General features: G+C 37.6%; 2 protein-coding genes across 2 annotated transcripts in view; both read left to right on the top strand.

Annotated features, from left to right (window-relative positions):
* Positions 1–5,646, top strand: part of TRPC3 (transient receptor potential cation channel subfamily C member 3) — a 33,224-nt gene extending 27,578 nt beyond the window's left edge. The window contains exons 8-12 of the mRNA XM_056489994.1: positions 164–359; positions 1,452–1,661; positions 2,173–2,256; positions 2,754–2,829; positions 5,085–5,646. Of these exons, the coding sequence (XP_056345969.1) occupies positions 164–359; positions 1,452–1,661; positions 2,173–2,256; positions 2,754–2,829; positions 5,085–5,227 (709 nt within the window). The 3' untranslated portion in view covers positions 5,228–5,646. The remainder of the gene's footprint in view (positions 1–163; positions 360–1,451; positions 1,662–2,172; positions 2,257–2,753; positions 2,830–5,084) is intronic.
* Positions 5,647–5,762: 116 nt separating this feature from the next.
* BBS7 (Bardet-Biedl syndrome 7) lies at positions 5,763–21,926 on the top strand. The gene is made up of 19 exons (XM_056489995.1): positions 5,763–6,108; positions 6,273–6,338; positions 7,239–7,301; positions 8,132–8,307; positions 8,850–9,036; positions 9,717–9,789; positions 10,683–10,799; positions 11,605–11,735; positions 12,294–12,378; positions 13,798–13,900; positions 14,474–14,666; positions 15,630–15,704; positions 16,784–16,849; positions 17,741–17,880; positions 18,815–18,979; positions 19,056–19,165; positions 19,273–19,376; positions 20,804–20,927; positions 21,241–21,926. Exons 1-19 carry the CDS (start codon positions 6,073–6,075, stop codon positions 21,372–21,374), a joined length of 2,148 nt encoding a protein of 715 aa, XP_056345970.1. The 5' UTR covers positions 5,763–6,072; the 3' UTR covers positions 21,375–21,926.
* The last annotated feature ends 322 nt before the right edge of the window (positions 21,927–22,248 follow it).

Below are 22,248 nucleotides of genomic sequence, written 5' to 3'. Positions count from 1 at the left end.
TTCCTTGCATGTTTGTTGTTTTGATCAGTGCTCTGATTCACAGACAAATTAATTGAGTTTGTTTATCAGTCATTGTAAACACAACTTACATATTTCTTCATGCAGTTACTACAGTTACTAATAATGCCTTCCTTTTTTTTTTTTTTTTTTTTTTCCCCTACAGAGTGGAAGAAAGTTTCAAGACCTTATTTTGGTCAATATTTGGCTTGTCTGAAGTAACCTCTGTTGTCCTCAAATACGATCACAAGTTCATTGAGAACATTGGTTATGTTCTTTATGGCATATACAATGTCACAATGGTGGTGGTTCTGCTCAACATGCTGATTGCTATGATCAACAGTTCATATCAAGAAATTGAGGTGGGCTCTGTTCTCAAGTTGTTCTCTTCTGTTATGCTGAAAAAAGGGCAGAGTTAACAGGAATTATTTCAGTGATATGCAAAAAGTATAAAGAAGAGATTACCATAGGAAAGGGTAACACAAAATGTATAAAATAAAGCTGGCTTTATCTAACAGCTCAGCCAAGCTGCAGAAACTCACAGGATCTAAACAAGTTTATCTTGTGCCATGTACAGACTATATTTGGCATCCAACTCCAATTCTAAAAAAAATCAGAAAATAAAGAGTATTGGGTTTCAAAAATAAATCTCAGGTTGATGAAACGAAAGTAAAAGTATATTTATAGTGCCAGCTTTCCAGACCATGAGTTCAAAGTGTACTACATTCACACAGATGCAGGCACACACCCACACAAACAGAAGGAAGGATTATCTAAGGCATAGTGTACAAATGGATATGTCACTCCCTATCTTTTCAATGAGTTCTGGGAAACGTTAGGCAATTCAGCAGGAGAAAACTAGTTATAATCCAACCTTGGAATAATTCATAAAGAATATATTAAGACAAAATAAGTTTGTCAGTATTTAACACAATTTCTTGAGGACCACAAAATTTGTATTTTCTATACTCCATTATAAATCAGAGTTGCTTATCCTGGTTATGTAAAAAGCTGTGAGCCACTACCATTTTAAGCCTTGAGTCTAATACTTCAACACTTGTGCAAGTACATAGGAAACAAACTCATTTGACCACTTTAAAGAGAAAAACAAGACTTGTAAAACCCCTGAAAGCTCCACTTTAAATAGCAGGGAGTTTATATGTTGGCTTTCACTTGATGCAAAAATTATCCTTGTTTAAATGCTTCATGTGCTTGACCTAAGTATTCTCAATGAAATGTTGCCATTAAGAGACAACTGAAATTTGGTTAAAATAGACTAATAAAGTGGTTGCATATTTGCAGAACTGCTGGAAGTCTTACTAGCAAGAAAATAACATTTTATCTAAAGATATTTCAAAGCAGTTTCAATTGAAAGAAGCTTTATTTTTTATTTGGAAGCTCTTTGGTTTTTCCATAAAAACCAAGAGCATCATCTGTTTTATTTCCTAACACAGGATGACAGTGACGTAGAGTGGAAGTTTGCTCGTTCTAAACTTTGGCTGTCATATTTTGATGATGGAAAAACATTACCTCCACCCTTCAGTCTTGTACCAAGCCCCAAATCTTTTTTCTATTTCATCATGAGGATCATTAACTTTTCTAAGTGCAGGAGGAGACGGCTACAGAAGGACATTGAAATGGGAATGGGCAACTCCAAATCAAGGGTAGGTTCTGAGATCTTTTCATTGCAGTGAAGAATTTTGTGTCCATTTCAACAGTCTTCTTTTCTTTTTAGTTTTAGCCTATAATCCATGCTTCTGATGATAGTAATTAATAATTTATATAGATAAATCTCTATTTCAGACTGCCTATACTGCATAAAAAAAAAAATAGACATAAATTTTGTTAGAACAACCAAATCTGGGGAAACACAATTAAAACAAAAATTGATGAGTGTTCGAAGACGCAAATAATTCCCACAAGGAGTTATTAGAATATTAATTAAAGATACTTTAAGCCTATTTCCTCAGAACAGGATGGCTAAAATTATCAGCATTAAAAAAAAACCAAAATAACAAAATCAACATATAATTCAAGGCAATCTCATATTTTGGAAAAATAATACTCTGATATAGTAAAAGATGGAAAGGTCCCCAATATGTCTAAAGAAAAAGAATAATGGAGCTGAATCCTAACTGTGAATTCCATAATTTATTTTGTCTTATTTCTTCCTAGTTAAACCTTTTCACTCAGTCAAACTCCAGAGTTTTTGAATCCCACAGTTTTAACAGCATTCTCAATCAGCCAACACGCTATCAGGTAAGTACATCCATGTTCACTGTCCTGAGTAATAGAACTGTGAGAAGGTTCTAGCAGAGTTTTGTGTTTCAAATAAATTTTGTCTTCACCAGATAAAGAAAACCTCCTGTAGAAATTAAACTCTAGGATGCTCCTTGAAAAAAAAAAAGACAGTTGTTGTCTAAGCCCATTATTTGAAGCGTTTCAAAACTAGCAGGTGCAGTACTTAAAATTGGTGTTTGATGTCCCAGTTGGGAAAGTGTGATGAGTAAACATCTGAAACTGGGGAAGGAATATCTAGAATGAGTTTCTGGGTAAGGGATGTGAAAGATGACTCAAATGGCTGTTCCCTTCCTTTCTCAGCATGCCCCTAGAAAAGCCCATTTGAGACAAGTGTTTCATCTGGGGCTGTTCATTCTTTCTCTTAGGCAGATGTGACAGAGAGAGCTAAGAAAGAAAAATGAACAATGCTTAATTATATAATCTCACTTTATTATATAACTGTTTTAATCTGGCAGCAAATAATGAAGAGACTGATAAAACGTTATGTTCTGAAAGCACAAGTGGACAAAGAAAATGATGAAGTCAATGAAGGTAAGAAAGAGACTGCAATATTCAGAAGCAAATTGTTTCATGTTGTATTAGGAACCAGTATTACAGTGATGCATGGGGGTTTTGAGTGAAAAGAGGGATTATTTCTATTTCTCATGCACTGAGGCTCAGATAGTAATGGAAGTATGCCCATGTCATCCAAAAAATGGAAAAGTAGGACTAAAGAAGTAGAACTGAGAAATATTATGGGTCCCATTTTACTGATAGAAAACGAGAGCACAGACATAATGCACAGAGAAAATCTGTGAAGAAGCCATTAACTGTATTCACACTTCCAGAGTCCTAATCAAAGCTTCAGGATCTTCCTCTCTGTTTCATTTAACTGAACACACAATTACACACAATCTGCCACTTTGCACCATGAGCTACTTTGTCCTTCCTTCCTTCATAAAGCTGTGAGGGATAATCACCTGTGAAGCTGCCCATCATTAAACAAAGATCCACAGTCAGCTGCCTGGTGATAAAAAATGACAAATGTAACCTCTGTTTTAGTGGGAGACCTTTTGAGAAACAGTGGATCTGAGTTCCTTGGCTGATGTGAGAGGTGCATGCTCCAGGTGCACACCCTAACTCACCACTGAGATGAGATTATGGCAAAGCTTGTCGTCTTTCCCCCAACTTTCCAGGAAGGAAACACAGGCTGCAGTCCAACAAGCAAACTCTTGTGCTCTGGACAGATCTCCAAACAAAAACTCAGGCTAGAATGTTATCAAGCAATAGAGTGATGGACAGCCTGGGGTCAGAAGATGCTTTACTGGCATGGCAGCATCAGGCAGCTGTGTGCATGTGTGATGAGGGGCCTGACAGGGCTGCTCAGCTCTCAGCTAAGGCAGCAAAGCTTCTGTTTTGCTCCTTAGTTGCTGTCTGCTTACCTGTAACTCTGCAGCAAGAAGCAGGGAGCAAAAAAAGATTAAATTGAATCCCTCTCAGTGCCTTCAAAAGGCAGCATCTTGCACTGTTATCCTGACAGTTCCTCATCCTGTGTGGCTGTACAGACCTGTGACTGTCAGTGACAACAGCAGAAAGGCTCCTAAAAGTGAATCCTCTGAGTGTGCTGCTCTCCTGAATTCCCACTGTTTTCCTCCTGTTCCTGCTTTGTGATGTAGGAAAATCATCTATCTAGTGAGTGATGAAAAGCCCTCTCCAGGTCCCTGATGCTACTTTGACATTGGCAGACGTGGGTTTAAATTAGCAAGACAGTGCAGAAGAATCAGGGTTTCCTGACATCATGGTTCTGGCTTTGTTTTACTGGGTAGAGGAAATCCACTTTGGGCAGGGCAAGTAACCTTTGAGTTTCACTCTTCAGCTGCACAGCCAAGTGCTCTGTGTCCTGAGCATCTTGTTGGTACCCAAAGCACAGACCCAGCCTCTGAAGACACAATTCTTGACGTCTGCTATACCCTAAACAGAAAAGATTGGCATTTCTATGTACTACAACTACTTTAACAAAAGTCTAGAGATTTTCCCTATTCTGCATCACTAGAGAATTTAGGTGTCTCTTCATACTCTTTGATTTCCTATGTGACAAATCATTTCCAGAGGCAGATACTCTGTAAGAATTTACATCGCTCACACTTGCTGGAAGAACAGTATTTGAAGATTTTTAAAAGCTTTTGCTCTTGAATTGAATATCCTACAAGGGAAAACATGCTGCTGCTTATTACAAGCCTGGCCTTCACATCTGTCTTTGTTTAAATTATTACTTAAATTTTAATTATTATTTAAATTTTTTATATTTGTGTCAAATTATAATATCATGTTAAATGGGTTGACTTTTTCTAATTCCAAGGGTATTGGTAAAGAAGAGGAGAAAGGCTCAGAAGCTGTGAGTTTTACTGCCAGCTCTGCCACACTTTTCCTTTGTGATTTTGGCACATCCCTTCAGAAAAAAACTCTTTTCCTTTTCTCTCTAAAAAGGGGATACTAATATTTACCAGCTGTTCAGCAGTGTTGGTGTGATTAATTCATTAACCTTTGTCCAGCCCTTTGGGAATCTTTGGTGTTCTGTGTACACGTGGAGCACAATGGACTGATAAAATTCCTTCAGTATTATTTAGAGATGGAGACACATCTCTCTGAGAATGAAGGAGAGGTAAATCCTCCTGACCCATCCTGTACCTGCTCTCATGAACATTTTAGGATGATAAATGGAAATAGACACTGATGTGACTTAACAGAAGAGTATTGACTGAATGTTAAATTTTGCTAACAAGTTTTTCTTTCCATTATTAATGCAGGTGAATTAAAGGAAATCAAACAGGACATCTCCAGTCTTCGCTATGAACTGTTGGAGGACAAATCCCAAGCAACAGAAGAGTTGGCAATTTTAATACATAAACTCAGTGAGAAACTAAATCCTAATATGCTGAGATGTGAATAATTGGACAAGGAACCGTGGCTTCGTCTACAGCACAACTATTTATTGGCAATAATATTTCAGTATCTTATACTTGAAAAAAATGTATTGTAGATTTTTAGCACTAAATAACTTTATGTACAGCTTCTCTGGAATTTAGTCTTAGAAACTTTTATTAACTCACCACAAAAAGATTGCTCTCTTCATTTTAATTGTCTAAAAGCAAGAACTATCATAACATTTTTTTTTTGCATTTATGCATTAAAAAGGTATAATGGTATCGATTGCTGATATTTTAACAGGTTTATGATTACATACGGAGAATTCTTTGCACTAAATTTGCAAGACAAAAAAAGTAACAGATACAGCGTAATACTCTGTTCCTTGCAGTGTCCAGGTACAAAATAGGATTTTTCATACTACAATAAACCAACTAGAGATGAGTGGAGGATTACTTGAAATCTTGTTCTTTATTAGTGGTGCTAGTAACGCGTGTAAACCCATGACTCATGGTTATGACTACAAGGAGTTGCTGAGAACCAGCAGGTAAGTGGTAGTGGATTTTTTTTAAACTCAGATTCTGTGCAGGGCTGGTATTTTTGGCTTCGTTGTTAAATAAACCACTCCTCCCGTACGGTTCGGCACCCATCCCGGGATTCCTGTAGGAGCCGCCCCGGGGCGCTCCCGGCTCTGCCCGCCTCTGGCCCCGCCCCCGCGAGCATTCCGACCAATCGCAGCGCCCGCCTGGCCGAGGCCCCGCCCCCGCCCTCCTGCCCAGCCAATGGGAGGCGGGCTCGGCGCCGAGGTTGCCGCGGTGACGGCGGCGGGCGCGCCGTGCCCGCGGGAGGGACGCGGGTCCCGCGGCAGCGATGGAGCCGAGCCTGGCACGCGTGGATTACCTGCAGGTGGGCACGGCAGCGCCCCGGCAGCGCCCCGGCAGCGGGACGAGACGTCCCGGCGGCACGGCCCGCCTGGCGCCGAGGGGCGGCCGCGCGGCGGGGCCTGCGAGCGGCCCGAGGCGCGTCCCGGCGCTCCGGGCCCCTCTCAGCAGCGACTTTTCCATCCCCAGGTGGGAGTCACGGCGCAGAAGACGATGAGGCTGCTGCCCGCCTCCGGGAAGAAGGCCACGCAGAAGGTACCGACCGCCCGCTGCTTCGCTGCCTCTCCTGTCCTATGCCTCATCCAATCGTTAATCATCTCCAGAGTTTCCTTGGATATAGGACGTCACAGGGTTACCCCCATTCTGGGGGTTTGGAAGAGCTTTTTTGGGAAAAAAAAAAAAATAGAAAAAAAATTGAATTTGGGATTGGAAAACTTAAGAAAATTCAGGAAAGGAATTTATGTAGTTTGCAGCGTTGCTGAAATCGCAAGGGAGTTCCTCCATATTTCTCTATTTTGGTTTTACTAACACTTAGGACTAGAGGAAATGGCCCGAAGCTGAGACAAGGGACATTCAGATTAGATATTAAAAAATATGTTTTACTATTAGAATGGTCAAGCATTGGAATAGGCTGCCCGGGGAGCTGGTGGAGTCTCCATCCCTGGAGGTGTTGAAGAAGTTCTGGATGTGGCACTGGGTGCCATGGTTTACGGGTTACAGTAATACTGACAACTTGATATTTGGACTTGATGACCTTAAAGGCCTTTTCCAACCTTGATGATTCTATGAAATACTTCTTTTTAAGTTTTTCTTAATGTAAGTTTTAATTAAGGAAACCTTGTTAGGGAAACTCAATAAAAATAGCTGCTTTTTTTTTCCTTCTTTCAATAATAAAGTCTTAGTGTGAAAACATAACTCTTCCCAAATGCACCAGTGTTTACAAGTAGAAACAAGAAAAAGATTATAAATGCCTGTACTTGAACTGCTGTTCAATGTCCTATCTATAGCATTTTATATAGATCTTTAAAGTGTACTCCTATATATTACTCCTGTAATTAAGTACTCTAGAATTTTGAGTATCAATACAGGAAGAGCATTATTTAAAATCACAGCTGTGTGTGTAATAAAAAATAACAATGTATTATACTTTTGAAGGTGGTTGTTGGAGATCAGGATGGGGTCGTTACATGTTTTGGCATAAAAAAGGGGGAAGCTGTGGTAAGTGGAAATGTTCCATTTAAAATTTTGTTTTTAAAATGTTCTTCCCAGTGAACTTTGAAGGTCCATTTTTTATTGAGATGGCAAATCAGATGCCTATGGAAGGTGTCTAGGTAGAGCTGTGGACTGATGCCTTACTGTGGTGATGGCATGCTGATCTCATACTGGTCAGGCACAGGATCCTCCACAGTTATAGAGTCAAAAACTAATGTGGATCATCACCAAAAAAAGTAATGTCCACACATTTTGCACTTCAGTTAAGTTGGGCTTAAGCCTGGGCACATACACAGTTATTGTAATGGGACAAAAACCTGCAGAGATTCATTAAATCACCTTAGAGGTTTGGACAAACTGATTGCTTTTTATGCCCAGCTCAATAAAAAATTTCTTTCTTTCATGGGTTTTCTTCTCCAGGAAGTTCATGGTTAGATCATAAGTATTCTATAGCAATACAAATAAATCAATGTAGACTTCTGGAATAAGAATGTAACGTGAGAGGGAGGGAGTGTGTGTGTTGTTCTTTAAAATAAAAAACTAACCACAAACAAAACTGTTGATAGTAGTGCTGAATTTTCCCCATTAATTAATAAATAACACTGAAGTAATGAAGTCTTAATTTATAATGTTTTAAAGCTTTTTTGTATTTATTTACGGATAAAATGCTTGGTTGCTCTGTGATTCTGAAGATAAGTATACAGATTTTTTTTTGTCTGTGTACAACATACTGCATCTTAGTTTGCTAGAAATTGTAAAGAAATTTCTTATCTTTTTGTTAAAAGATTACCATAAATATCATATTGTGGGGATGAAAATTGCTTTTCTGTTGACAGCCAGTGTTCAAGACACTGCCAGGACAAAAGATCTCCAGACTGGAGCTGGGAGGAGCTCTTAATACACCACAGGAGAAAATTTTTGTGGCTACTGGATCCGATGTCAGAGGTTTCACAAAAAGAGGGAAGCAGTTTCTTTCCTTTGAAACTAACCTTGCTGAAAGTATCAAAGCTATGTATGTATGATATTTTGCATTTTTTTGAGAGCTGTAGCAGATTGTTAGTGTATGGCTTTATGCAATGATTCTGAGCAAATTGTGTAGGTGACACCAGGTGCCAGTCTTGCTGCAACCTGTAGGAGGAATTTGGAATATCATGGAGAAGTCTTGGAAGTGTAGGGGGAATTGGGAGTGGTCTGGAGGCACTCACAGTGGTACAAAATCTGTGTGAGCAGAGCTGGGGTTATTGCCACAAGGTGTCCTGCCCACAGAGCTCCTGGAGCAAAATCTGTTTTGGATTGTGTTGTGAGATGCTGCCATTGACAAATCAGCATAAAAAATATAGTAATGAAATTTCTATAAAGATATTCTTAGATATTTACCTGAAGACAAAGTAGAGATATGAGAGCTATAGAAACCACATGGGTTTAATATTTATACAGAACTCTAAAAGCTGGAACAGCTTTCAAGGCCCGTAATACCTTGGAGCTGCAAGCATAGTAAGGCATAAAAACTCTTGCTGCAGCAAGGTGCTACAGGAAGTGTTTTCTTTTCCTCAGGTACATTTCAGGAGCAGATCTCTTTCTCTGTGCAAGCTACATCTATAACCATTACTGTGACTGCAAGGACCAGCACTACTTCCTATCAGGAGATAAAATCAATGATGTTCTCTGCCTTCCTGTAGACAAAGTGAACTGCATCACACCGGTGCTTGCGTGTCAGGACAGAATCCTCAGGGTGCTACAGGTTAAAATGCTTCCTTCTTTATGTTTTATGTATGGATGCTATGGAATTGGGCTAATTATTAAGGGAATGTATATCAGCATGACTTAAACATCCTAAGGATCAGTGTACTGTGGCTTACTTGGCAGCATTGGTGCTGGTGCACTCCCTTTCTGTTGTTTTTCTTAAAGGAAAATCGTTACCGTAAACTTGCAAAAAATGAGGATTAATGAAACCACTATAAACAGGCTTTGGAATTCATAGGTGGAAGTCAATGACAGATTGGTCCCTTCTAACTAAAAGTGCTCAGATACACACTTAATTTCCTGAAGTCTTTATCACTTTGGGAATTCTTGCTCTCATAAATTACTGTTGCGACAAGTCTTGAGTGATACTAAGCGGTTTAACATATTAATTTTCCAGATGAGTTCCTGGATCATTTTTAATGATAACAACATATTTCAAGAGTCCTGTGTTTTATTTCTACAGACTTCACCCTGTTTTTGGCTTAGAAATGGTTCTCCCATAGGAGTTTGAATAAGTAAATCTTACCTTTTAGTATGATCCATAATAATTTTGTCATTGTGGGGCTTTGGTTTAGTATATAGCTGGTGGTTTGGGGTTGTTCCTTTTTTTGTTGTTTTGGTTGTGGGATTTTTGTTTTTTTTAACAAAGTCATTTAAGATTGTTCTCTTTGTCTTTAGGGATCTGATTTGCTGTATGAAGTAGAACTTCCTGGACCACCTACTGTTCTTGCTCTGAGCAATGGCAATGGGGGTAACAAGATTTTGAATATACATATAATTAATAATACTATTTTACTATATTTTTAAGATTTTGTAGCTCATCTTTGTTAATTATTTTGTCTTGATTTTTAAGCTGATGCTAAAAATACAGTAGGAAAGTGAGGTAAATTTTTTTACATATAAATAGACAGAAAGATGTGACAGTTTTAGACAGTTCTAAATTATATTCACATTTAATTGAAGGCCTCTTATAACACTAGGGGTCTCATTATGTAAAAACAACCCGGACTTTTGGGGACCATGTCCAGGTTTTGGGTTTGTGTTTCTCTTACACATGGATTTCCATAACTGTAATGCATGGATGGACGAGAGTATTGAGTAGAGCTAATATAAGCTAAGACTGGAAGGTTCAAACTTAAAATAGTTTGATCATCCTTCTTGCTAATCTGCTCTCACCTCATAGAAATCGCTTTAGGATGTTAATCTGGTGCTTAATTTAGTTTCAGTTCGTTCGTGTGACAAACATCCAGAGCTGGTTTGGAAAAGTAGTTCTTAATTGCTGAAATTTTGGCGCAACATTCACTGCTGGGTGTGTGTTCTGGAAGGATTTCTCCTTTTTTCTTCTGTAAAGTCCATTGAATCACCTTTATACCTCAGCCTAGCTTTGCTGAAATATGTAGTAGTAGATTTTGACTGGTTTTTAGGCAGAACTCCAGTGCAGGGGTGCAGCCAAACACAGAATTGCTATAGCCACAAGGAAATGATCAGGATGGGTGCAGTTTTTGTGGATTTGGTTTTGGTTTTGAAGCCTGACAGTTCTGTTGCACATCACCCTTTTCCCATGGGCTGCAGGGTATAACTACACAACATTTTGAAGCTGGTGTGCTTGATTTTATCAATTCTAAATTCAGTTTCTGTGTTTAGGTGATTCTGGGGAAGAGATTGTGTACGGGACTTCTGATGGGAAATTGGGTCTCACCCAGATTACTGGTACCAAGGCAATACCAAGGTGGGAAATTGGAAATGAAAAGAAGAGAGGAGGTATGTGTTTCAATTTGTCACTCTTTAGCTTCACAGCATACCTGAGGCTTTGTTAAGAGTAGGGTAATCAGGAAATCTTATTCATAGATAACTTTGGAGGCATATTGTGATTATGTCAGTATGTGATATCAATACGACTAATGTCTCTTTAATTCTTCTGATTTTCTGACAAATAATTTTAATCAGTTTGTCTAGTTTTGGATTTTGAGTTCATATTATTTCCAGTATTTTAGCAAGATGTTGTTTTTACACTATTTTTAAAGTGGTGTTTGTAAAACAGTGTTGATTTAAATACGATTGATTGAGATATTTATAATTTTTCTATTTCTAAGTGTGCATATATTTGGTAAATACACCTGCCAAACTTATAAAATGTTCAGTGGTTTTATAATCTCTAAAGAGTAGTAAAGGGTTTTGTCTGAAGGTGGAATATGTCTCCCAAATAACTGATCAAAACTTTCCCAGTTTTAGCCTTGGTGTGCTGCTTCTGGAACATCTATTTGCCCATACTGCTTTGTAAAGGACATCAGGAATGGGATGTATAAATACATTTTTATTTAATTATAAGAATTATCACCACATTATTTTCTTAAAATGCTTCCTAGTATTAGTCTTTCTATTAAATATGGAGCCATAAAAGTTAACCTTGAACCTGAAGCACAGAACCTCAAGGACTTATCGAGAAATCTCATTATTATCTTAAAAGCTGGCCAGGAGTCTCCTTCTGTGTAACTGAGTGTGGCCTGTGTATTATTGTATTATAAGCTAATAAAGATGAAGCAAATGGCTTTGTTTTCTTCACTAGGTATTCTGTGTATTGATAGTTTTGACATCCTGGGAGATGGAGTTAAGGAATTACTTGTTGGACGAGATGATGGAATGATAGAGATTTATAATTTTGAGAGTGCTGATGATCCTGTCCTTCGACATGATTATGTAAGTCCTCATTCTTCATACTCTGCTGGAAAAAAAATTAAAAATAAAAATCTGCATTTCAAAACTTATATGATCATTACTGCTAAAATATGTGGTTTGAAGGTTCGTAACCTTGACAATATGAACTTAAATCAGTATGGATTAATATAAATAAATAAATAAACACATAAGAACCAGAACTAGTTGTGTGTTGAACAAAAATCAAAACAATGTAGAAAGTGTGTTAAACTTTTGGCTTAGTTGACTGCTGGGTGAAATCTAATACAGAGTAGCTCTCAGTGGAAGAACTAAAGGTGTTGTGTGTAGTCTGTGATTTACAGGTTAATAAATGGAAACTGCCAGGGCTTCACTGAGCATAATTACTTTGGTTGCCAATTGATTAAAATAGTAATTGGATCCAGAGGGATCATTTCACTTCAGTCAGATTGCTAATTTCTGCTGGAAAAACACTGTCTATCAGTGTTCTACTTTCAACTTTTCAGTGTGTTTGCTATGTGGAGTAGAATCTTCTAAAATCTTCTAAAATGAGTGCAGTGATTTTTTCCTTCTGCTTTGAAGGCTTTATCAGAGAGCATTGCATCAATCCAGGGCGGCTGTGTGGGAAAAGATGGCTATGATGAAATTTTAGCAGCAACATACTCAGGTAAGCTTCATATAATTGGCACAATAAATGCCATGTGTGGTGAGGTAATAAAATGAAGCAGGTTGTGTTTGTAGTGCAACTCAGATCTCTTAAAATTTTGTGTTGAAAAGATCTCTTCTGGTTTAATATTTACACTTTAAAAAAAAGTTTTCTCCACTTAAACTGTGGGGATTTTATATTTTAAGATATTCATCATGTGTAACACAGTGACTGGCTATATTTTGGTGTAAACTGCTGCCTTATTGTGGTGAATTAATGAGTATGTCTGAAGGAATTATGTCTGAAGTTTTGATTTTTTAATATATATGAAAAATGCTGATATACAAGCATGTTTTTCTTTTATTTTTCTGTCTTTTACATAATTTCTTTCCTTTTCAGTGTCACAATGATTTAAATGGGGTTGATTTTGATTTTAGTAGAAAAGTTCCCCCATGAGAGGCATCTCAGCAGCTCCTCTATAAGTCTTGAGCTATTGGCCTGTCTGTGACAGAGGCCATGATAAACACGCTGCATATGTCAGCTGCTGGGAGCTAAAATATTGCTAATTCTCTCTCTTTAGTTACCTTCAGTGCTAAAATTTAACCTGTTGAAACTTCTTGTGATGAAAATCATGTCATTTGGCAAGATACAATCCTCAGTCAGTTACTGAGAAACAGTGGTGTTCCAAGTAACTCCTTTAAACATTTCTGAGTGATCAAAAGACTCTTACACCTGACCTCATATGAATTGTTTTGGTATGATTTGCCATGGTACTGTTGCATGGTACTGTGGCTTCTTTTAGTGGGAATGTTGTAAAGATCCATGGATCATAGAAGAAGGGGAAAAAGTGAAAGCCTGTGTTCCCCTGTGAGCTTTTCAAAGGTGAATTCTGCTAGGATGTGCACTAACTGATTTTGGCAGGGAACCAGAGCTATAAACACCCATTCATGTCTGCAGATCATGCCTGAGGTATCAATATAATCAGTTAGTATTTGCTTTTATAAATAAATGTAATTTTGCAAGCAAAAGTATATTTTTTTTCAAGCAGCATCATCCAACCTCTTAAGTCCACTGAGCAGCATCTGGTTTGCTATGAACACATTGCGCAGCTTTTCTTTTGTTTTCAGTACTGCCAGTAATTCAAGGTTTTGTCAGAAAAAGAGGTGAGAAGAAATCAAACTGCTCAATTAAAAACTGTTAAAGAGGAATTTATTGCTCAAATTACTTGATAGAAAGAAAAAAAAAAAGTAATGTTTTCCAATTTAAGAATTAAACCCATAAAAATGATGCTCAGTGTCTAGGATTAATCCTACAAAAAAGGATTAAATTGGGCTCAATTCTCTCAGTGTGTGGAGCAAACATCACTCCATACATAAAATAGCTGAGTGTAGAATTTTCTTTTTAGCTTATAAGGAATATAAACTTCATATATTGGTTTAGGCTGGCTGACAGGACTGACTACAGAACCTGTCCATAGAGAAGGTGGATCAGGTGAAGAACTAAAATTAAGCCAAGAAATGCAGAGCAAGATTTCATCCTTAAGGTAATTGCGCTAGAAAGAAATTTAAATGGAAGAATGGAAATGTTAAAAGCTGAAATGTCATCTCTCCTTCCTATCTCACTGGATTTTCTTTATCATTAATATATGTAGAAGTGGAATCAAACCTTTTCAAAGTAGAAATGAATAGCAGGGTCATTTCACAGTCTTTTTATGTCTTGCCTTCACATGATGATGTCCTCTTTGCTTTCTGCCTCAATATCAGCAAGATAAGATTCCTTTCTTCCTTGCTGCTCTTTAGCTTCTAAATGATGGCAGGAAAGAAGTCACTGCCATATCATTCAAAATGCATTGTACTCTTGAAGGAAAAAGAGTGTCCATTCCTGTGTCTCAAATACCTCTTTTGGCAAGGAATACATAAAATCCATGTGTCCATGTGACAGAGTTTCTATTTTATCTTTGCTAAGTACATCGAAGGGGAATCATCAGCCACTTCTGGCTGGAAAATTAAGCACAGGAGATAAATAGGATTACTTTGCAAGTTTAAACTAATTAATTTCCAGGGTAGCTCTATACATGCCTTTTTTAAAGACATGATGAGTGGTTTCACTTTTTTAGGAATGAATTGGAACAATTGCAGATAAAAGTACTTCACGAACGGGAGAAATACCAGCAGTCCTCTCAATCCAGCACTGCAGTTTCCTCAGTACCTGCCTTCAGTGTGAATGACAAGTTCACACTGAACAAGGATGATGCCAGCTACAGCCTCATCTTGGAGGTGCAGACAGCCATAGATAATGTCCTGGTGCAGGTCAGTGGGGCTTGTTCTTGTTGGCTGTCTTGATGCATCAATAAAACACTCAGAGACTTTCTCATTCAAAAAACCAAATTACAGCATCTTAAGGACATGCTTGTTAGGGAACAAATTTGTATTGAGCAGAGCAATATTACATTACCAAAATAGACCAAAATACCAGCTGTAACAGGTGATTTTTTTGTAACTTTGTGTTTGCTTTTGCATGTCCTTATTTAAACACCAGTTAAATGAGGTGCACATCCTCACTCATCAGTTAAGTGCCCTCTGTAGCGGAAAATTAATTTCAGAATGTTATGGGCCACCTGTTCACTTTCAGTGTGGAACAGCGTCTGATTTGTGTGCAGTTGGGGAGAAATACTCCTGCCCATCACAGCAGCCTTAATTAATTATTCCTCCTACTTTATCAGCTGAAATGAATACCATCTTTGGTAGCCAGAAAGAGTAACAGTACTGAATTACCTTCCTTTGGGAAATGCATGTGACAAGGAGGAATTTATGAGGCGAGTTTTCTATAATAAATGGGAAGAAGTATTGTAGGATTTTATTTCTCACTTCTTAATAAAAATCCTGTTTTTATTAAGGATGTTACAGAACAATGCTAAGCTACAGCTAATTTGCCACTGTATACTATCAGGTGTTTCCATAGGTAAATGAGAAATAATGAAATTGTTTAATCTACCTTTCCTGTCTGAAAGACAGTTACAGATTTTACACTGAGGTTGTGGTAAGCCATCCCCCCCAGGAGTTCAGGACACTGTAAGGGAATGAGAAAAAGACCATCATGTTACTCCAGGATTAAGTAGTAAGCTGCATGTCTATTAGGCTTTTGCCTCTGAGATGAAGCAATCTGCTTGCCTCTCCCTTATTACCAAGATTGATGACAGTCAGAGGATAAATGCACTTGGAGCTACTCAGGAACATAAGCTCTTTATTTTTCCTTCCTCCTGTGTTCTGCAGAGTGATGTCCCACTAGACCTGCTGGATGTGGATAAAAATTCTGCTGTTGTCAGTTTTAGCAGCTGTGATTCTGAGGTGAGTGAAGCAGGGGATGTCTGTAGAGATGGCACGATGGAAACTCTTAACATTGTGTAGTTAAAATAGAACTTGGATTTATATATCCCTGATTTAAAATACATTCAGTTAAAGTACTCATTTGGTAATTGTGGAGAGCACAGCTTCATTAGAGATGCTGCAGAATTAGCAGTTAAATGCAGGTCCTGATATAAGGCAAACCTAAATATGTACAAAAATACCTGCTCTCTTCCTTTATTTTCATTCCTGAGGAGGATTATGAGAGTATTCAGTATTGCTTCTTCTTTGGATTTCATAGACTCATGTACATTTGCTTTCAGTTAGTTTAGGTGAAGAGTGTTATATTTCTTACATAGTTAATTTCTAAGCAATATCTTTAGAATGTGACAATTCTGCTGTGTGGGGAGTCAAATGCTTGCATGGCCTTTTTTTATGTATAATAACTACAGACTTAAATAGTTACAGAATGACTATTGACACTGAGGGCCGGGGAGAAAATCCAGAAACTACCTTAGGATTTATGAAAATCTTCTGTAAAATATTTTCCCTTCTAACAGTCCTTTATTTTTGTTTTAAGAACTGAATTTGCATTTGTTCTGCCCTGGAGCTCCCAGAAATCAGCTTTTTATTTTAGGTTTTGTGCCATTTATGATGATTAACTTAGCACTCTTTGGGATGTATTTTCTTACTGATCCTCTTTTAGTTTTTGAATGTTGAACTAATTTTGCAGATTAGTGGGGCAGGCTGATATACATTTTTCAGATGAAAAGTAGGTATCTATGTAATCTTCATAGAGATATTAAAGAGTATAAGAAGCTTTGGTTGTATTCTCCTTATAGAGAGATTTTTTTTTTTTAATTCTATCATAATTAAAATTAATTGGAACATTCAGAAGAACCAAGGATTGCTTTTTTGTATTTAAATTTTGTAAATTAATGTACATGCATAGCAAAAACTTCACTGTAACACACCTATAGTTAAAACAGACCTGTAGAAATTTTGTGAATCCACAGACCTATTTAGTATTATTTTCCTGTTGAAGTTTGTTTTGGTTTTGGTTTGTTTTGTTTTTTTTTCAGCCAAATAGCAACTTTCTTCTTGCAACTTACAGATGCCAAGCAAATACTACAAGACTTGAACTTAAGGTAAAATGCTCAAAAATATGTTCCATAAAATTAATGGTTAGTCCTGCTTTGGAATGCAAAGTTCTTTATGTGGATCAGTCCAGTTTCTACTCCTGTTTTTTTCCTGAAACCTTCCAATCTGGGGTTTGTGTTCCTTTTTATTTGTCTTTAGGATTTCTAAGGGCTTCTAAAAATATACTTGAGGAGAGCCTGGGGTGTTTTTGAGTGTCCCTGAGATGAAAGCAGTGGAAGACATCACAGATTGGGAAAATACAGGATTCTGAGGGCACTTGAAGCTGAGGGGAGGTGTGGGAAAGAAAGTTCTGGCACTGTTTATCCTGTGAACTGTTTGAAGGAAGTTACATTGGGAACTAACAAGGGAACAGAGACTCAATTTGTATTTTGGAGAAGAAGAAAATCCTGATATCCCATGCTTATTATACTTAAAGGCATGTGGGTATTTTGGAGTTTATTTTTAAGGATCCACCAAATTCACACATTTTATGGTAACCACCACAGGAAATAATGAAGGAAATCCTGATTAGAAAAATGCTCAGCATGCACACAGGCATGAGGTTTTCTTTTTTCCTGCAGCCTCCTAATGTGATACATGTTTACATAAAACTTTCAATTTTGAGGCTTTTTAACAGATCAGAAATGTAGTTAGAGGGTGTTATTTTATTAATATTTAATTCATCTAATACAGCAGCACTTCACTGGACTATGTTCCATTTCGTTTTAAACCTCACCTTCTTTATTTATAGTGGTACTATCAAGTAAATATAGTACTATAAATGTTCTTGAAATACTAGAGGCTTTCTTTAACATACTCTGAATATTCACTAGATTTCCCAAGAGTGGTAAAATAATTTTTTCCCTTTTTCTCTGTGGGTCCTTCTTTCCTCTGTGCAGGTTCGCTCGATTGAAGGACAGTACGGGACACTCCAGGCATATGTAACTCCCAGAATTCAACCAAAAACCTGTCAAGTTCATCAATATCAAATTAAGCCACTTTCACTTCACCAAAGAACTCATTCTATTGATGAGGACAGGTATGTGCAAAGAAAAATCAATGCTTTTTCACTTGGAAAAAGTGACACAAGCCAGCTGAAACATTTGCTCTGTAAAGTTAAGCGTGGAATTTCTAACCCCTGACCTACACTTTTGAGCCTGTAGTTCCATTTCATGGATTTCTTAATAAAAGTTATGGATTAAAAGGGTTGCCATTCTTGTTTTGGGGCTATTTTTCATTTTACTGCCCTGGGTTATAGCTCAGCCCCATGTGTTAGTAGAGCTGAGGGTGTGGTAGAGAGAGGGAACCTTCCTCTGTAGGTAATTGTGTCTTTTCGGTTTCAGCCTCATTCTCTGCTCCACCCTTTTCCCCAGTTTTTTTTCTCACAGCTAACTTAGCCTCAAAACTGAGCCAAGACTTTCTTTACCTTTATCTCTCTGTTACTGGAGTTTAGCATTTTACACAATTTCTGTTGGATTTTGTCTACCTTCAGCTAACATCTTGTATTTCCTCCAAGGATCTGCTTGTTCAAACCAAAACTGAAAGACTGAAGGGAGGATATCAAAGGCTTCAGAGTGCAAATGAGCTCCACTATGCCTTGTTCTTGATAAAAATGCTACATCTGGGCTTTACAGCACTGTCTTAGTCATATTTGCTCTTGTCAGTTATTTACCTTTGTCCTAAATTTCAGGTTTAACAACTTGAAGTGGGACATCAAAAACTTCCAACTTGTTTTTGTCTAGATTTGACATGCCTAGTGGGAGGTAAAATTTGAATGTGCATGTAGCTTTGCATTTTAAAGTACAGGAAACTAGCTGTAATCTGCAATATGTATCTGTACTTAGGGAGAGCCCTGATTTTTTACAGGGTGCTGATTAAATGAAACCACCTCGTGGAACTGGTGGTAATTTGTTTTTTTACAGTATCCTTCCTTCTTAAGTATTAACTGTTCTTTTTCTCTTCTAATGTCACAGGCCCATGAATACACTGATACTCAAAGGCCAGTTCAGTTTTGCTGAAATTCACTCCTGGGTTGTGTTTTGCTTGCCTGAGGTGCCTGAAAAGACTCCTGCTGGAGAGTGCATCACCTTCTATTTTCAGAACACTTTCCTGGGAACACAGCTTGAAAGTACCTACAGGTAAAATACAATTACTAAACCTAATGCATGCATGTGTGTTCAAGGTTATTTATTTAAAATTGTTCTTCTTTTATAGAAAAGGTGAGGGATATTTTAAATCTGACAACATCTCTACAATATCCATCCTCAAAGATGTGCTTTCCAAAGAGGCTACTAAAAGGAAGATTAATCTCAACATATCATATGGTAAAAATTCTTCTCTCTTTTGTTGTCCTTGAGTTCATTCGCTATTCCCATAAATGAAATATGTAGTACTCATTTGATTGTTGGGGTTCTTTTTAACTCCCTTCTAGATGTAAATGAAGAATCTGTGAGGCACACATTAAAGCTTATCCACCCTAAATTAGAGTATCAGCAGCTTCTGGCCAAGAAGGTTCACTTAATAGATGCTTTGAGAGTAAGTATTTGAACTCCTGGGGTTTGATTTTTCATGGGGGCATAAAAACTGACAGCATAAAATACCAGACCATGGCTCAAGTGAGGTGTGTGTCGTGTGGGATCTGTTCCCCTTCTGTTCCCTTAAATTAAATTAAATGTATTTGAAGAGTCTAGGAGACAAACTTCTTCAAGGAAAATTCTCTTTTTTGCTATATAACTAGTGAACAACATGTGGGATTACTGATGCTTTAATTGGATGGTAGAAGGGCAGCCAGCTTTATCATCTAACATTCTCTCCTAGCCTGCTGTTATTTTCCAGCTCCTTCTGTCCCTCTTTCCACTAACATTTATGGTTTTTTAGGTCATCTAGGCCACATGCAACTTCTTTGCTTTGGAACTTCATCCCAGTGTCTCTTAATTTCTGAATAATGTCCTTTTGAATATTTTGCTTAATACCCTCCTCAGTAGCCTTGGGAGGTACCAGTTAGGCAGCTTGTCTCAGTTCTTGGATTTTTTTTCCAACAACCAGGATTTTTCTGTCAAAAGCTCACCATCATCAAGTTGGTATTTTTTATTTAATGGGAGGGGAGGTGCAAACATTGAACCAGTTCTCTCTTGTGCTTTTGGGAGAATCAAATATTTGTTAGAGCTCTTTAGATAGTGGAAAAGCTGGATACCAGTGAGAATCTATTATCACTTAAAGGTTTTTACTTGGGCTTGATTTGGCAAACCAGGGGTGTAAACAATAATAGAGAATTTATTCTTAATGCATATTGTGTTTGTGCAATAATAGTGGTGTTGTACATCTTGCTTGTTTTAGATGGGAAATCTTGGACAAATTTTTTTTCACTCAGTTTTTGGATGATAACTTACTGACAGGCAGTAAAATAATCTAATGTTTGATGAAAGCTGTTATCCCAGCAGACTCACAGTGCACAACATAATTACCTCTTGTCTAGAACAGAAGTGCCTTTCTCTGGAAGATAAAAAGATCTATATTATCAACCATCCCAAACTGGTCTGCTGATAGACTGAGGCTTTTTAGAAGAGGCCTTCAAAACTTTTTGCTGTCACAAATTGAGTCATACTTTCAGAGTTTTACTTTTACCTTTGGACTTTACTGTGTGCTACACTTTTTTAGGAATTCCCTTATTCTAAAAATGAAGGTGTGGTCAAGCCTTGAGTCTGTATGGTGTGATCCTGTTCTGGCTCAGTGCTGGAAGCAGTAATATACAGGATTTTGAGAATCCAGTCTGTGAAGTGACATCTGGCATTTCATTAGAAGACTAGAAAATGAGGCACTCTGAAAATAACACTTGCTAGTTTAGAAGAGGATTGTCTTCCCTCTGAAGTACTTCCTTCTGACATAGCTAAGCTTATTTCATTTTACTTGCTCTTATGATACTTACCTGCTGTTAGCTCTGACCATTCTAAACTGTCTTTGAGGAATTACAAGTTCATGAAGGCAACGTGGACTTCCTGCTCCCAAAATACCGCAGCATTTTGGAAGAGGCAGATCAGCTGCTCGAGGAATACAAGAGACAGCCTGCACATCTCGAGAGACTTTATGGTTTGTTGAGAATTCAGCTTTATTTAAATGGGGCTTCTTGTCCAGAGACATGGCTCAAATAGCTGCTTGTATTTAGATGATTCTTGTCTTTATGGACATGGTTCAAATTCAAATTATGGACTGTGTTCAAATTCAGGATGGCATTTAAGAATGTATAAAAGTTAAGTGTCTTGGACTTGTTCACAATTAAAGCACTGTTTAAAATGTGAAGTTAAAAAAATCTTCTAACAACTGGAATACGTAATAATGAGTTAAAAGTAGAGATACCTCCTATTGAAAATAAATAGTAATTCCTGGAATTTTACCTTTACAGGTATGATCACAGATCTCTTCATAGATAAATTTAAATTTAAAGGCACCAATGTGAAAACCAAAGTTCCTCTCCTTCTGGAAATTCTGGATGGCTGTGATCAAGATGGATTGATTGCTTTTTTTGATGCTGCCTGACAAGGAAAAAGATATTTTTCTGGTTTTAACCAGGGCATTTCAGTATCAAGTTAAAAACACTTACTCTTTCGTTGTATTGTCAGCTCTTAGGTTTCATTCATATTTATTATCATATTGGATACAGTAGTAAACTTTATATAAACTGTTGTGTATATTAACTCTTCAGAGGTTTTATGTACAGTGTTAATAGCTCAAGAAAAATCAGATGTAAATACCAAATATCCTTTTGGCAAAAATGTTTTCACTGCTCTTAAAGATGACAGTAGCCTGTCCCCAAGCTGCAAGAATGGATGAAGATATTTCCTAGGGACTTGGATGGATTTGGAAGAAATCAGTGTGTTTAAGCTGTACCTAACTTAGTTTATCCTGTTGTGTTGAGAATGTGGTGTGAGAATCTCACCAGACTTGATGTAGCTGGTGTGTGCAGAGGGGGAAGAACTCTCAGTTTTAGACTGACAGCTCCATTTAAAGCCACGTTTATTTAGGAATGGATGGCATTAAACTTCCTCAGTGCTTCTTCAGCCTCCCTGTGCTTCATTTCAAAACTCCATCTACTTTCTCACTTGGTTTTATTTAAAATTTAGAAGAGATGAAGCAGCCAGTGGAGACAGAGATCTGTTTGCAAGTGAAAAAAGATCACCTCTGTTGAAGTGACATAGAATCATCAAGGGTGGAAGAGACCATTGAGATCATCAAGTTCAACCACCAACTTGTCATTAGCACTGCAACCCCTAAACCACATCCCCCAGCGCCATATCCAGACACTTCTTAAAACACCTCCAGGGATGGTGTGATAATTAACAGTGGTAGTTTTTTTTTTTTCTAATTGTCTCTTCGGAGGGTGGGGGGCCCTGGCACAGGTTGCCGGGAGAAG

Source organism: Oenanthe melanoleuca, chromosome 4 (genome assembly GCF_029582105.1).
Source record: "Oenanthe melanoleuca isolate GR-GAL-2019-014 chromosome 4, OMel1.0, whole genome shotgun sequence".
Lineage (NCBI taxonomy): Eukaryota > Metazoa > Chordata > Aves > Passeriformes > Muscicapidae > Oenanthe > Oenanthe melanoleuca.
Note: the sequence above shows the minus strand (reverse complement) of the source record. Positions and strands in the feature narration are given on the sequence as shown.

Coding starts and splice junctions, on each gene's coding strand:
- BBS7 (XM_056489995.1), top strand. CDS start 6,073: ATGGAGCCGAGCCTGGCACGCGTGGATTACCTGCAG. Junction 9,790..10,682: donor TCTGAGCAATGGCAATGGGG/GTAACAAGATTT, acceptor TTCTGTGTTTAG/GTGATTCTGGGGAAGAGATT. Junction 11,736..12,293: donor CTGTCCTTCGACATGATTAT/GTAAGTCCTCAT, acceptor TCTGCTTTGAAG/GCTTTATCAGAGAGCATTGC.